Source organism: Paramormyrops kingsleyae, chromosome 23 (assembly GCF_048594095.1).
Source record: "Paramormyrops kingsleyae isolate MSU_618 chromosome 23, PKINGS_0.4, whole genome shotgun sequence".
NCBI lineage: Eukaryota > Metazoa > Chordata > Actinopteri > Osteoglossiformes > Mormyridae > Paramormyrops > Paramormyrops kingsleyae.
Genome location: NC_132819.1, coordinates 4,224,648 through 4,240,744, shown reverse-complemented (window position 1 = coordinate 4,240,744; position 16,097 = coordinate 4,224,648). Strand labels below are relative to the sequence as shown.

Sequence of the window (16,097 nt, the reverse complement as noted above, 5' to 3'; positions counted from 1 at the left end):
GCAGCATTTGCAGATGTTCTTTTCGGCCTGTAAGACTGTTAAATCTTCCCTCTCTGAATACCGATTATCAGGGGCCTGTGTCACCAAGCTGGGTTTTTTGCTTAGCTGGATAATTTGTTGGATTTAAGGTAGTTTGGGCTAAATGTAAGTGAATGAAGATAAAGTCAGATTAAACTGGGGTACCGACAAGTCATCTAGCTAAGCAAGAAGCCTCACGATACAGGGCGTAGGTATCAGAAGGTCCACCAAGCAGAACCTCACACTGTGGTCTCTTTGATCTTTGCGCTTCCTACTAAGTCAATAAGGTACAAAAGAGGGCAGAGGTGACTCTAGGGACTCTGGGGGCACTAGGCAAGAAACCCCCCCCCCCCCCAACTCCCCGTCCCCTGCCATGGTAAAATTAATAATATTGAGAAGTAAAATTTAATAAACACAAGACCTTTATTTTCACTTTTGTGAAAAACGCAAATAAATACTTTACACAAATAACGTACCTTACACAAATAAAGCAGATTTGTCATTGCAAAGTAGTTTGTGATTGGCTGCCCTCGGGGGCCCCACCCAGCTCCAGGCCCCAGGATATTGCTGTCACTGCCCCTCTGTAAGAGGGATGCGGAAACGAGAAGATAACTGGTTATAAAAGTGTAATTGTCATTGATGTAATTGATAATTTGGCTATAAAAGTGTAATTGTCATTGATGTAATTGATAATTTGGCTATAAAAGTGTAATTGTCATTGATGTAATTGATAATTTGTCGGAGAGTTTTTTCGCAGCTTGGACGTCAGTGACGGAACTGGTCCCGGCTGCTATCAGCTGCTTTCGGTTCAGCTTCTGCTATTTACGGATCTGAGGCCCCAGTTTATTAATTGTGTCGCTGTGATTTGCATGTGGAATCAGAAATGTATCAGCTGTTATCGTGCTAATGAAGCCAGTTTATCACAGGATTAGAAACTTTAAGGGATCAGGCAACAGGATGGCGCCTGACATTGGCTTTGAGTGCCCATGGCCTGGTTCCTGTCATTCAGCATAGAATATGAAAACTCGATAAATCCAGTACATGGTTATTATATTGAGGCTTATTACATTACATTTCTCATTATTCATGATAACTGAGGGAGAAAACACAGTAATTTTTGCTGCATCAGGGTAATGGCTGACTTGGGATCAGACTGGGATATGGTTAGGGTCAGACTGAATTCACGTTCAAATAATAATAATTTATCAGTAAGAGAGTGGTACTACAGTTCAGAGCTGTACCGCTGCAGAAGGGGAGAGAGGGGCTTAAATCTCACATTGCTCTGCCTGTTAAGTTTATTTGTTCTTCCTGTGTCAGTCAGGTTTTCTCCCACAGTCCACAGACATGCAGTTAGGTGAAATTGTCCCTAAATTCCCCTTAGTGTATAATACTGATGACACTTCGTTGATCTCTTTTCACCTATCCAGGGCTGCCAACTCTCAAGCATCTGGTGTGACACTCACACTCTCAGACTCTCACGCTCACGCAAGAAATCTTCCAGCATAACTCTATTATTCTATTATAAACCTAAAATTCGCTACATCAAAAGTGTTGGGGTAGTTTGTAAACCCTAAAGACTACAAGGTAATAAAATTGTTACATACGTGTAAATGGGCGTGCAGACTTGTCTGGAATGGAAATTCTCATGCCAGCCAGCTGACAACCCTGCCGACCATTTTACTCTCCGTGACACACATGTTGGTGAGAGGGAGCTTAGCAGCCACCTGCAGTGGCCCCCATGGAGCTGGGGGGGGGGGGTGAGGACCTTGTTCAAGGGCCCACAGATGTAACTATTCTGCTGAGGCCACACTTGAAGCAGTAACCTTGGCACAGAGGCTTTGTCCAGTGAGCCACACACTGCCCACACACTGTCTATATGCCCTGTGATGGACGGGCACCTGGCCCAGGGTGTACCCAGCATTCTGCCCTTTGCTGCCTAGGATAACCATCACACACAAACAGTACTAAATAGAACAAATATATGTGATTTAACAGTGATTAAATATATAAGACATTTAAACATGACATACTGGGACATAAGCCAGAAAAATGCAGTTAAAATACAGTGCTGCAAATGGGCAATGAAATTGAATGGACAGGAATATGCAATAAATAGATTTTGTTAAAAGTACCATTATATTTGTTCACTTATGACATGAATGATTTTGCCGCATTGTGACTATGTGATTTTGTCTGTACAATTACAGGATTTCAGATTAGCCTTGGCCTTGCAGTGAAAGTGACTGGTGCCAGCAGGTTTAGACCTTGTTACACCTGCGGGATAATGGACACCTTTCTCTACATGGGCCTCTCTCCTCATTAGCTCCGGCGAGCCTCGGTGAATACTGCTGCTCTACCATTTTCACCGACCTCTCAAGCGAAATTGGTGTTTCAAAAGGCCGGTTAATACTTAATACCAGTTGTCAACGCATTCCACCGTGAGTTAGATAAGACTATTCCTTTTGTTCAGGTACGTGGAAAATCTTGTGTGGCAGGTTAGTTTACAGGACACATGACACAAGCATGACACGGACAAGCAGAGGATACATTTGCATAGTGCTGCACTAAAGGATCTATGAGGAAGCTACATTGTAAATGGTATCCTAAGAGAAATGTCAGTCCTAACACCAAAACATCAGCTTCCTCAACGTGAAACTAAAGATGTATCAGTCGAGACATGACTACCCTTCTCACTCTGCTGGATCATGCACGAAATTACACAAGATAAGACATTTCTTCCGCATTTTCACGATTTTGCAACCAATTTTAAGAGAAACATTTTGAGGCTTTTCTGTTGTTGACACACACGGGAGATTTTACTGTGAAAATCCTTCCTCCTTTGCTTCGTTTTCTGCCTCCTTCGCTTCGTCACCTTCCTCAGCTCCCGAACCTGCTGCTGACTGGCTGGGTTTCTTTTTTTTTTGTGAGCAGTGGTATGTGAATGAATTAGCACATATCCTTACACAGCTAAAATATTCCATCACTGAAGCTTAAACAATATTCATTATTATTCTAATGGCAGTTACAACATCCTTCAATATTGGTTGAGTTCCAGAATCCATGCATCCATCCATCCATACATCATTTTTTAAAAGTCTATCCAATGTAGGGCTATGGTGAGCCTGAAGGCCATATCAGCAAACACAGGGCACAAGGTGGGGGACACCATGGATGGGATGACAGTCTATTGGAAGCCTCACACACTGCAGGCAATCCAGAGACACAAGTTCACCTAAGATGCATGTTTTTGCAGGTGGAAACCATAGTACCCGGAAGAATCCCGTGTCAGATATATGGAAATGTAGGCCTACAAGGTGACTGAAGCGTAGGAGTTTATACACTGCTCAAAAAAATTAAAGGAACGCTTTGAAAACACTTCAGATCTCAATGGGGGGGAAAATCATGCTGTATATGGACTGGGTAATGTGTTAGGAATGAAAGGATGCCACATCGTTTGATGGAAATGAAAATGATAAACCTACAGAGGGCTGAATTCAAAGACACCCCGAATATCAAAGTGAAAAAATGATGCGGTAGGCTGGTCCATTTTGCCGAAATTTCATTGCAGCAACTCAAAATCGTACTCAGTAGTTTGTATGGCCCCCACGCGCTTGTATGCATGCCTGATAATGTCGGGGCTGCTCCTAATGAGATGATGGATGGTGTCCTGGGGGATCTCCTCCCAGATCTGGACCAGGGCATCACTGAACTCCTGGACAGTCTGAGGTGCAACCTGGTGGCGTCGGATGGACAGAAACATAATGTCCCAGAGGTGTTCCATTGGATTTAGGTCAGCCAAGCATGGGGGCCAGGCAATGGTATCCATTCCTTCATCCTCCAGGAACTGCCTGCATACTCTCGCCACATGAGGCCGGGCATTGTCGTGCACCAGGAGGAACCCAGGACCCAATGCACCAGTGTAGGGTCTGACAATGGGTCCAAGGTTTCATTCCGATACCCAATGGCAGTCAAGGTGTCGTTGTCTGGCCTGCAGAGGTCTGTGTGTCCCTCCATGGATATGCCTCCCCAGACCATCACTGACCCACCACCAAAACGATCTTGCTGAACAATGTCACAGGCAGCATAATGTTCTCCGCAGCTTCTCCAGACCCTTTCACTTCTGTCACATGTGCTCAGGGTGAACCTGCTCTCATCTGTGAAAAGCACAGGGTGCCAGTGGTGGACCTGCCAATTCTGGTATTCTATGGCAAATGCCCATCGAGCTCCACGGTCCTGGGCAGTGAGCACAGGGCCCACTAGAATATGTCGGGTCACCCTCATGAAGTCTGTTTCTGATTGTTTGCTCAGAGACATGCACACCAGTGGCCTGCTGGAGGTCATTCTGTAGGGCTCTGGCAGTGCTCTTCCTGTTCCTCCTTGCACAAAGAAGCAGATACTGGTCCTACTTATAGGTTAAGGACCTTCTACGGCCCTGTCCATCTCTCCTAGAGTAACTGCCTATCTCCTGGAATGTCCTCCATGGCCTTGAGACTGGGCTGGGAGACACAGTAAACCTTCTGGCAATGGCACATATTGATGCACCATCCTGGAGGAGTTGGACTACCTGTGCAACCTCTGTAGGGTCCAGGTATCACCTCATGCTACCAGTAGTGACACTGACTGTAGACAAATGCAAAATTAGTGAAAAAAACTGTCAGAAAAGATGAGGAGGAAAAAATGTCAGTGGCCTCCACCTGTTACACCATTCCTGTTTTGGGGGTCGTCTCATTGTTGCCCCTCTAGTGCACCTGTTGTTAACTTCTTTAACACCAAAGCAGCTGAAACCGATTAACAACCCCCTCTGCTACTTAACGGACTAGATCAATATCCCAGTAGTTAAATTGACTCGATGCTATGGTCTGAGTAAAGAGTGTTCCTTTAATTTTTTTGAGCAGTGTACAATAGATACCTTCACTAGCAGTCTCATCATGGTGGACAAGAACATGTCCCTGTCTCACTCTCTCTCTGTGATGACTAGGTGAATTGCAGCTCTATCTATGAGCAGAGGAATGCCCAAGATCAGTGTTACATCTCAAACTGGACACCGTGATGGACGTCAAAAACATGTAATGTAGACGTGCCCTATTCACAAAGCAATAAGCGATGCAAAGTGCTACAATAAATCATAATGCTCCTGGTGCCTGAAATCATAACATACAGACTCAATAAATTGTAACCCCCTAAAGAAAATGCTGGTACAAAAATATCTGAGAGAGTTTCTGGACCAACTTAGCAAAAGCATAGCGGCCCCCCTTCAAAAGTCCTCTCATTCAAACGTGTACGGAAATAATGAGAGTCACAAGAAATGACTGATATCTGGTTCATGAACCCATGTTATACGTAGTTTGTGGGATCAATTGAAGTATGTCATTCACATACCATCCTACTCAATACGCCATACACCTCTGATCAGTAAAATGTTTACAAATATGAGCCATTCGCTACACTTTTCTGTTACGCAAATATGGTGGTGGGGGATTTTACATATCGACCTGGAGCGTTGGCTGTTTGAAAGCCCATATTGTGCTTACAGTTGTAGCTCGCAGTGTCCTGTTAGGACCTGCAGGCTTCCTCAGCTTCGAAAAAAACTCCCCCCTTATAGTTCTGCCAAACCCTCCACAGTGAGCTTCAGCATTTTAGGTTGTTATGCTGGCTGTCAATAAGAAACCCATTTGAATGAGTCAAGTACACCTTATGTGTGAAGCACATTTTGAATGCTCAGCAGTGGCAGACATAGGATAAGTAAATATCTCTAAATGTAAGAAACATCCATCCATCTATTCATCCATCCATCCAGTTTCAGCATACTGTAGCGCATAAGGCTGTGGATCACCCAGAATACGATGTCAGTCCATTGCAGGGATCCCAAAACAGTAATGATGAATAGGAAGGCCGCACTGAAAGAGGACAGAGTGGTCGGCAAAAGAGTCAAAGTCAACTTTATTGTTTCTCTGCACATGCACAACAAAATGAGACTCACCGCTTGCAATGATGCAACCCTGAATCCACTGAGTGAATCCCATCCCATACTGTCGAGCACCGTATATGTGAATGAGTAGGGATTCAAACCAAAAAGAAAACACCTGTAAGAGGGTGACAGCTGTGCTCCCTGTTAGCGATAAAAAACAAGCAGCTTTTATCCTTACTGCGACCTCACACCACTTTAGGGCGATTTCCCGAAACATCCAGTTCCACTGCACGCTATCCAGTGACCTCTCCTGCCATTATCCTTAACAAGGCTCACTGTCGACCACTCTGCTTTTCACACGGTGCCACAGCAGATATATTTAAATTCCAAACCACCTCAGGGAAACTAATCACATTTATAGAATGAATTAGGGAAATCAGCTCAGTGCGTTTTGTGCAAGGCAGGTCTTTTAACAGGATCACCAGCTGTAGTGCAATGGTTTAGAAAAAAAATGAAGTGTTATTCCCCAAAGGGGTATCACTTTTGCACCCTTACACTCAAGATGAGTTTCCAGCTCAGTGGGCACATATGTAACTTCAGAGCTGATAAATCACTTTGCATAAATGCATTTGCCAAGCAAAGAAATTATGTAATGACCCACAGCGCCGGCCGGCAGAAAGAACGGGGAGAATTTGCATACCCAGAGGGGCGCCAGTCGTGGAATCATTCTCGTTACGTCGTCAGGTAGTGTGGATACAGTGCTGAACTGTGCACCTGCATCGAAAGCAGGGCAGCTGTTTCCGAACCCCTTCGACTCGAGTGTGGTTATGAGTTTCACATCATTAATTCACTAAATTTAATAGGATTTACAGAAGTGGAGTCAGTAAAGACCAGGTGTTGTTATATTGTAGCTGCAGGCTGGGACTGGTCGGTCTTTCAGTGACATGGACACACACTGCGAGATATCTGTCCTTCTTCGGAAGGGAGAAGGTCGATCTTTGTCCATCTCGCTGCGTGACGCCCAGAGCTGCAAGCTCCAAGCTCCATCGCTGACAGTATCGATATGAAAACATGTGAACCTCCCCCGGGTCTATGAAAAGTTTGACGGAAAGGTTATGACTGTGTGACCCTCTGTCTCTTTGTTACAGCAGTGGGAACATACAGACCTTGTCCCTCACTGTCCTAGGAGAAAGCTGACCTCTGACTTATCGACAGTATAGGGTGCTGACGTCGAGACACCCACTGCAGAATGGTTTTACGGAGATAGCTGCAATGTAGCCCTTGCTTACGGACTGATGGTCAGCGCATCATCACACCATGGAGGCAGAGGGACAGGTCACTGCTGGGGTACAAAGGGTGGAGAAAGTGTGCTTTGGAGTGAAGGGGGCTGGGGGTAGTGGTATAGATCACTGGGGGGACAGTGTGTGGTCTGCAGGTTAGAGTGTCTGTGGTTGGAAGGTTGTTGGTTCAAATCCCAGGGCAGCAGCATGAATTCACTGTTGGGCCCTTAAGCAAAATCTAATGTTTCCAGAGCCTGTCTGACACTGTTTTCTGAAAAATATATATGTTAATTTGGATAAAAGTGTGTGCTAACTAAAATGTAAAAAACGGGGTAAGGGGCAGATTAGCTGAGGGGACTGGAAGACAGAGTGAGAAAAGAACAGTCATACAATACGCTATAAATGGAAGCAGAAAATCTATAGCCTTTTATGTTCTTGGAACTACAAATTACACAGTTTATTAGCTTTCAGCTGTCAATCGCAGTGGTACCGAAGGATAATGGCCTCAATGCCCACACCGAGTCGGACAACCCAGCCGCACAGAGCCATCTGAGGGACAAAGAGCTAAAATTTCCAAAAGCTTTTAACTCATTAAGATTCAGCGAGGGATGTCTAACCTCTCACGGGGACTGTGCTGCCAGGCTGAGAATTTTCAAACAGATATTTATTCATTTAACTGTCATTTAACTGTTACATTTTAACAGATGCTTCTGTTGAAAGCATCTTAAAAGTTCAGAGTGTGCAGGTGCACTAAATACATTGGAATAAATTAAGGGGGGATCTAAAAAGCAAACAGGCGATGCAGAGTCGTGTGAGCAAAGGGAAGGGGACACGTCAATTGGCATCACTCCTGTAAGGAGTAGGAGAGGAGGATGCCCAGGGGCCAGAGGTGAGGGGTCAAAGGTCACCAAGACAATGGGCAGGTCACAAATCAGCACCCAGCTGGAAGTCTTACCCTGGGTTTTGACAATCACGCATGAGCATCGCATCCTGAACTCTAACATAGCCCCTTCAGATCCAGGGGATCCTTTGCAACGCTGCATGTTTGAGCAGCTCCAGTGCAGTAGGACCGCAGAGAAAAAGCAATCAGCTTGAGCTCAGCGAGGGCGAGAGTTTTGTCATGTGCGGACGACTCAGGATGGGAAGGAGCGGCGGATTGGGTGTTTCCTACATTTACTGTCCTCAGAGGAGACCGAGTAAAGAGAACATCCACCGTGACAAACAGCCTTGGCTCTCACACAGCAGACAGCAGTAAACCCCAGCCTGATACCCATATGAAACACTACTCATATTTTACGTTTAGCATTCAGCACATTAAAACCATTCTTGCCATTTCTGCTGCACTTAATTCCACTATAAAACTCCAGAATCTATAAATTCTGTCACTAGATAGTATCATTTATGCTCAAGGACAGAGAGAAATGTTTGCAGGGTAAGATACAGCAGCAGAAGAGACAGGATAATAGTAACAGTGAAAAGGTGAAGCAGATCCAACTTGGCTCTTAACAATTAGGAGCTTTGAGTAAAAACGGCCGACACTAACAGAGCCATCATAAACAAACAAGGAGGGCCCGTGAAAATGTCATGTAGTTACGAATGCTGTTTATTACTATTACTCAGCTCACTCATATCTTTACGGTTGAACATTCGTGGAATGTTAGAATGAAGTCCAAGGATGAGACAGGTTTTACCCGGTGTTGGTTGAGTAAAAACTGCCATAAAAGTTCAGCCAAAAACGGGGCCGAAACTCGAGTGCAACCAATAGAAGAGAAGCATGCAATGAATCAATGAGTTTCCATGCAAACCTTTATGGGGCTGCTGTGTTCCCTCAATGACATAAAATTACCCTCACGGATGGCATCTCCATCTCTCACCCCACAATCAGCTTTAACATTAAACATCACATGCGAAGGCTATACAAATAAAACCTATAGTAAATTCCAATGTAATGGAAAATGTCTTAGAATACAACGTGGTTACCTTAAATCACTGAATAACCTGGATTCTGTTTGAAACTATTGTGGCGGGTCCAGGTTAAAGCCGGACTCACATTATCTGACAAAACTGCTCAAACAAAGGTGTGGAAGGCATGTAAAGATTACGGCACCAGCGGCCGTTAGGAGAAACTCCTGCACACAGCCTTACACTGCTCAGTTCTGTTAAACAAGATCCAGAGTGGAGAAGAAATCAAAACGCAATTGTTCAAGTTTAGAAGGGTGAAAATGAGCTAAAAATAAAACTGTTTACTTTTGGACTGTAAATAACATTTTAAATTGGGGAACCAACATATTTGAGGTTACTCTCCCCCGTGAGTCATGTGGCTATTTTGGTAACACTGAGAAATAGTCCCCACTGTTTTAACCCCAGGTTTTACCTGTTTTCCTTCTTTATTGCCCACAGCGACAGCAAATGAAGGTGGAGACAAGAATGTCTTTCAGAACTGTTTGGCAGAGCAACATCAATTCAGATTTGGGCATGATTCCTCGGGTAACCATCAGTACAACATGGCTTCACCTAAAATCAGTAAATTCACCTAAAATGAACACTTTCTCCCTAATATTTATGGTTTGTTTTTGCTGATACTCAGAGGTATGCTATGTTCTCGAGGTCCAAAAGCACCAGAGAAAAGGCCAGACATGAGGCCTATCCGCCAAGGCATAAAAACACACCATAAGCAATTTGAGGCACTCATTTTCATAAATACATGTTGTTATACTATGAGAGGGAACTTGACCACCCAGAGTAAACCTATGCAAACAGGAATACACAGACAGAACACACACACACACACACCCACAGATTAGGTATCTATATCACTGTAGGAATCATACACTCATTTCCACAACCATGACTTTAATCCCAACATGACGACCTTAATTCCTACTCAGCCCTAACCTTACCCATAAGTAACCAAACAAAATACAAAATATAACGCAGTTCTAGTCAATGTATGTTAAAGATGAAAAAAAAATTTGTATCGTGTTCATTAAATGTCAGTATTTGACCACTTTGGTTTGTGAATGTTTACCAAAGACTACACAGGGGCTTTGAAATGAAAGGGAATAATTTTTTTTTGGCAAAAGCAAACAAATACTGTGGTACATACTATTCTGTTGAAGTAAGGAGTAGTAAATTGTCTAATCCCATGCATGCTGCTACTCTTGACGGCTCACTTTAAAGAGAAACCGGACTCTCTTCTACCAGAAGCTGACGTAGCTAGTGATATTTCATATGTCTTGCCCGGTCAGGTTCATCTGTCACTTATTTTAGCCTAAATAAGCATAATTGAGATTAAGATAAACGACCCCGAAATGCTTGGATTTGGGTTGTTTCCAGTGGCAGCCACTGCAGCAGGCATCTGAAAGGGCCCCCGACTGCGAGACTCCCCAAGACTGATCACCCAAGGAAATCCGCCTGCCTTTCTCTTCATCTCTTTCTTTCTCCCTCTCTCAAATCCACACTCTTTCTATTCTGCCTTCTCGCATAATGTTTGAGCAGCTGTCACATTTGTCCCTTTTAAACTTTAATATTCCTCATCCCACCTGATTAACAGCTCAAACGGTTCACATCATCACTCACACGCAGCCTCCTTCACCTCTCATTACACACGGCACATAAACACATTGAACACACTGGATACACAAACACTACGCATATGCAGGCATCAGATGTTGCATCTGGAAATGAACACATGTATCTGTACTCTGCTGAGTAAGTTAATGGATTTTGAATGACTTTTACCATCAGGTACAGGAAAAGTAGTTTTTTTGAACGGCTTCCAAAACTGATTTCCAGAGCGTTTGCTGTAATTTACTGTGAAATATGCAAGTTTATAATTTTATGATTTTTCTAAACCTGTGCTGTAATTTCAGTTAAACACCTCCACTGGATTATATTGTAGATCTACTGTACAGTTAATGTACTCCTGGCTGTAAAAACATGACCAACTTCTCTTGTAGATATACAGGACTATGCTAGATATTTTCAAAAGTTAACTAATATTTTACTATTAGGTACTGTTTATTTACAGTTCTATACTGACACCTACACTTACTGTAAATTTTACAGTTAAATTTTAGCAGTGCGTGGTTCTGCAGGCTAGGCCTCTGTGGCTGTGATTGGAAGGTCGCCAGTTCAAACTGCTTGCGTGACATGGGTTGGGGCATCATCGCTGCGGCCTTGAGCAAAACCTGTAACCTCGAAAAATTCCTCCAGGGATGCAGGATAAACGGCAGAGCCTGTGAAGACTGAGTTTCATTGTGCTTACTAACGGCACACTGACAATAATGGAATTCTGTACCTCAGCTCATATAAAGTCCTGTCTGTTTAGATTTTCATTTCCTTTATATCATCAAAGTATTATGGGGAAAACATGTTTATAAGAAGAAACCCGTAGTAAACTGGGAAAGATTATTTTTAAACATCTTTACATAACACAGCATTCATGGTTTATCACTCATGTTGTGTAATGACATCCATCTGAATATCACAGATTCACTGGGTTTCTGTGTTTTGGCAAACATATAGTGAGATGTAATCAGAGGGTTTAGAACAAAGTTGACATATTAAAATCTTCATTATTATTATTGATTTAATAATAATAATTAATTAAAGCACGGCTCTGAATCGTAACATTGATAATGCCTCACCGGCCACTACACACAGGAACTTCCTGTTCCATGTTGGGGCGTATAGACGGCAAAAGGAGGAACGAATTACGGAGAGAATTGACGTGTTTTAATAAGGTTCGTCTTCAACTTTGTTTCTGATGGCAGACTCCCTTTGAATTATAGACCAGGGTGTGGGTTCCAGGAGGCATATAGCTAAGTGTCCTGTCAGCATTTTTTTAGTTATACACAATTAAAGGAACAGATTGTAAACGTGCATGATACCGTGACAGACGGCAACATTCTCCCGGGTCAACACGAGAAGTCGCTCACTGAGAAGGCAAATGCGCAAAAACACACTGCCCCCTATTGGTGGCCCGTTGTTACCAATGTCTTAGCGGCATTTGGTACTGTAGGTGATTTTCAAGTTCGTTATGGCATCTACAACGTAGTTGTAATAAGCTCCCTTTATTTTAAAGTATTATGAAGACGTGTATTATTTGCTTTTACCCTGACACACGCTCGGGAGTTCAGACCGCCTTATGTGACAAGGTCTCAAAACCCAGTTTTCCGTGATTCTATGTAGTTTTACGCCATTTAAACCACATTGATTTGACGGAACCTAATAATAATAATGATTCATTATCTTAAGCAATGCCATGCAAATGCATTTCTAAGTTTGTTTTTTTTATTATTACATTTGCTTGCTTTCTATTAATGTAAGAATAATGCGTTATACCAGTGTGTCATTTACTAGATGAAACGTTTTCCCATAATTCACTTGCTTTGTACCTTTTACACTACGACCTATGAGGAGCGCTGCCCGAGTGGGTGAAGATGGGCTAAAGTTGTAAATCGTTATACTTTTTCTAAGGGAAATAATACAATAAAAGAGATAATGCACACAATATACAGAGCAAATATATATATATATATATATATATATATACAAACTTTATTTTAGATGGATTTTTAGGATTGTATAGGAAAATACAATTTTCATTTCCGATAAAATCAAGATCCGACATATCAAATCTGCCCCGACCAGAAAAAATACCAGCTAAAAATGCATGCTTTTATAACTAATAAAGGTTTATTAGGCTATACCCACCATGTAATATTTAGCATGCTTATGCAACACCTTACAGAAATCACGACAAAGTTGCCAGAATTTAACGAAACCCTATTTGACAGTTCATGCTAATAATTTAACGACAGCACAGGACTTGGAACATTGTGAAGACTGTTCATTTATGTTTACCTCAAAATCAACAACGGCTTGGCATTCCGGTGACAGCCAGCCAATGATGTGGGCTTTGACTGACAGAGATGACGACAGGTGTGATATTTCCTGCAATACCGATTCTTTGCCGGACCTAGAAATGGCAACACGCAGGCAAAGGAAGCAGAATTCAAACACAACTACGAGGATAATCAACCCTGCACACATTACTCCACATTTGCTTGGGTGTGATCTAAGCCACAGTGACAACTGAAAGAGACTCACAGGCACCTTTGCCCGCACACATGCAATCTCCCCACTGGTATGACACACTGAGTTTCCATAAGCGTATGATGTTCACTGGAGAGACGTCGACTCAGGAGAAGGATCTGGTGCAATTTATCACAATGTTCACCAGGATACAACATCTGCAGACCTGACAGAGGGGATGACATGATAATGATGTTTGCAGTCACATCTTTATTCCCATCAACACCTAAGTGCTTCCTGTTTAGCTTTCCCTAGGCCTGTCCAAGTGCCTGTTCTGTCTCTCCCTCTGTGTTCACAGCGCCCTCGCTCTGTCTCATTCTGTCTGGCTCTCTAGGAAGTGCAGCGGTAGTTGCAGTGGATCTGGGGGCTGATCTGGCAGGTGAGGGCTAGCAGGTGCCTCAGAACCCCCTCCCGGTTGGCACGGTAACTCTTGTTCATGGCCTGGATCTTCTGCCGTGTCTGCTGCTCTACTTCAGAGGACAGGTCGCCTTGTGATCCTAACACCTGAGGGAGAGAGGGGGTGTGTACATCCTGGTGGCCATTTTATAATGCATCCAATAAATAAAGCAGCATACAATTCAACGGTGAACTCCACACCCACCCACTTCATGCTGCACACTCATGCTTAGCATCACGTCAACCTAACATGACCTCTGACCCTTGACATTTGGCACATTGCCAGATCACTGTCCTGTCATACATATATGTACAGTATGGATAAAATCTTAAATGTGACAACACGTAATAAGCTCTGGTTTCACTTGAATGACAATTTATCCCATAGTGTGTAACCATAAGCTACGTATAAAAATAAAGGTTTATATGACTTGAATGTTTATTATGTCTTCATTTGTGAACATCTAAAGCTTGAACATTAAGGATGTAACGCAGCTGATCTTCTGAATGACGAGGCCTCTCCCTCTTACTGTGCTCTGTTTCTGGTTGAACTCCCGCTCTCTCTCGCGCCGGTACTGCTCGATCTCAGCCTGCGCCTCCTCCTTCGCTTGCTTCAGCCTCCGGCTCTTCCCTGGGACGGGCAGCAAGGAGCATTTAGCTCACAGCTCTTTCAGCCCATGGACCCGAAGCTGCCACCTCATCAGTTTCCTCACACTATTACTGTCCAATAGCAGATTTAGTCTGGTTTTATGGCATATGAAGGGCAAAATGAAAAAAAAGCCTGCAAAATATTCAACCAAACTTTTCCAGTAGTGAAAAATATATGAAAATTGATGTTTTGCATTAGTTCAAAGTATGTGCAGACAGCTTTCAGCATACGTAAAACCGACATGAGTAAATCTGGACTGAGACATTCAATGTATATCGGGTTTACACAAGCACTACTGCAGAAATGTAACATCTATGTATGTACATTAATGTATCTGTAAGTAAATTTGCACTTTATCTTTTTCACTTAATATGTGTTTACTATGTTTTACTAGTATATTTTTGGCTTGTGTATTTTTCACTATAAGGTGTCACGGTCCATTCACCCAAACAGAGGGTGAACATGCAAACTGCACACAAACATACAAATCTCTTAATTCCCTGTATTCTATGGATGCATTCCCTGTGATGGACTGACAACACGGCAAGGGTGTCCCACGTGCTGTGTTGTCTGGGAGAGACTTGGTTGGGGATATGAAAAATGGATGGATGGATGGAGCGTTTAACAAACATGCTGATTCTTCTTCATTGACACATGTAATTTATACAATTTTTTTCAAAACCCAGTTAACAGGCAGCGCATCTTAACCGACAGGCTCACGATCCTTGTTTTGAGTCACGTTCATCTCACCCATCTGCGACAGCTTCATTGCTCATGGTATCGTGACGAACTCCTTACACAACCGCATGAGCGCCACTGCGGATACGGAGATATCTGACGACGGAATATTTTCGGACATATTAAAGATAAAAAGCAATTACATTGTAAAAGCTATAACTAATATGCATGGGATTTGGATAGGTCGACTGTTGTTTTTTATTATTACGTATCATACTATCCTTGGCCATTTTTGCGTGATTCGTACGGATGTTTAATTTTGATAATACATGTGATGCCTGTCATTCATAAATACATTGCTACATTTTATGGTATCGGAAGCACCCAAAATTTTGACGATGTAGTTTGTTTTGCATGGCTGTCCAGAACAATCAGCCTTTTTTGTGCAGTATATAAGCGTAAGATGCGTCACTTACTCTTCCTCGCTTCGGAGACCTTCTCAGCTGCACGCTTTTCGGCTTGCAGAAGCTGTTGGATGCCTTGGGACTGGCTCGCCATCGTCTTTGTTTGGGTTTTAGAAGCTTCTGGTATCTGCTACAGGCTCCCACACTTTTTACAAATGTCCTATGACGTAATCTGCTTTGCTGTTAGCTACAGATAGCAGCTCAGCTTTTCGCCCCCAAGTAAATGACCGCGTCTCTCCCATACAATCTAACAAGTGCATCAGAGCCACACGAAGGCAACAAGTAGAAGTGACTATAAACGTTTTATCTCCATCTTCATGTGTAAATGACAAATAATCTTTGTATCACATATTTGTTTAGAAATCATTGTCAATAGGAACTATGGATGCGACTGCATTTGTTTTTTTAATAATGCAATCGTTCAAGATGTAGGCTATAGTTTGGAAATTATACATTGTACTGTATGTTGAAGTTCTAATATTGTCCTCCACACTAGATAACCCAAAAACCTAAAGGTGGATTACCTGTTAGGTTGAAGAGTAGGATTTTAAAATATAATATAGTTTTACTAGGGAAATACTGGTGTCCCATTCTGGATGCTGCCT

General features: G+C 42.8%; 1 protein-coding gene across 1 annotated transcript; it reads right to left on the bottom strand.

Moving 5' to 3' along the window:
- Nucleotides 1-12,790: 12,790 nt before the first annotated feature.
- Nucleotides 12,791-15,786, bottom strand: LOC111853503 (V-type proton ATPase subunit G 2-like). Its single transcript, XM_023830461.2, has 3 exons — nucleotides 15,505-15,786; nucleotides 14,232-14,332; nucleotides 12,791-13,809 (listed from the first exon to the last, which is right to left on the bottom strand). Exons 1-3 carry the CDS (start codon nucleotides 15,584-15,586, stop codon nucleotides 13,636-13,638), a joined length of 357 nt encoding a protein of 118 aa, XP_023686229.1. The 5' UTR covers nucleotides 15,587-15,786; the 3' UTR covers nucleotides 12,791-13,635.
- Between the last annotated feature and the right edge of the window lie 311 nt (nucleotides 15,787-16,097).

Coding starts and splice junctions, on each gene's coding strand:
- LOC111853503 (XM_023830461.2), bottom strand. CDS start 15,586: ATGGCGAGCCAGTCCCAAGGCATCCAACAGCTTCTGCAAGCCGAAAAG. Junction 14,333..15,504: donor GGTCTCCGAAGCGAGGAAGA/GTAAGTGACGCA, acceptor TGCCCGTCCCAG/GGAAGAGCCGGAGGCTGAAG. Junction 13,810..14,231: donor TCAACCAGAAACAGAGCACA/GTAAGAGGGAGA, acceptor TCTCTCCCTCAG/GTGTTAGGATCACAAGGCGA.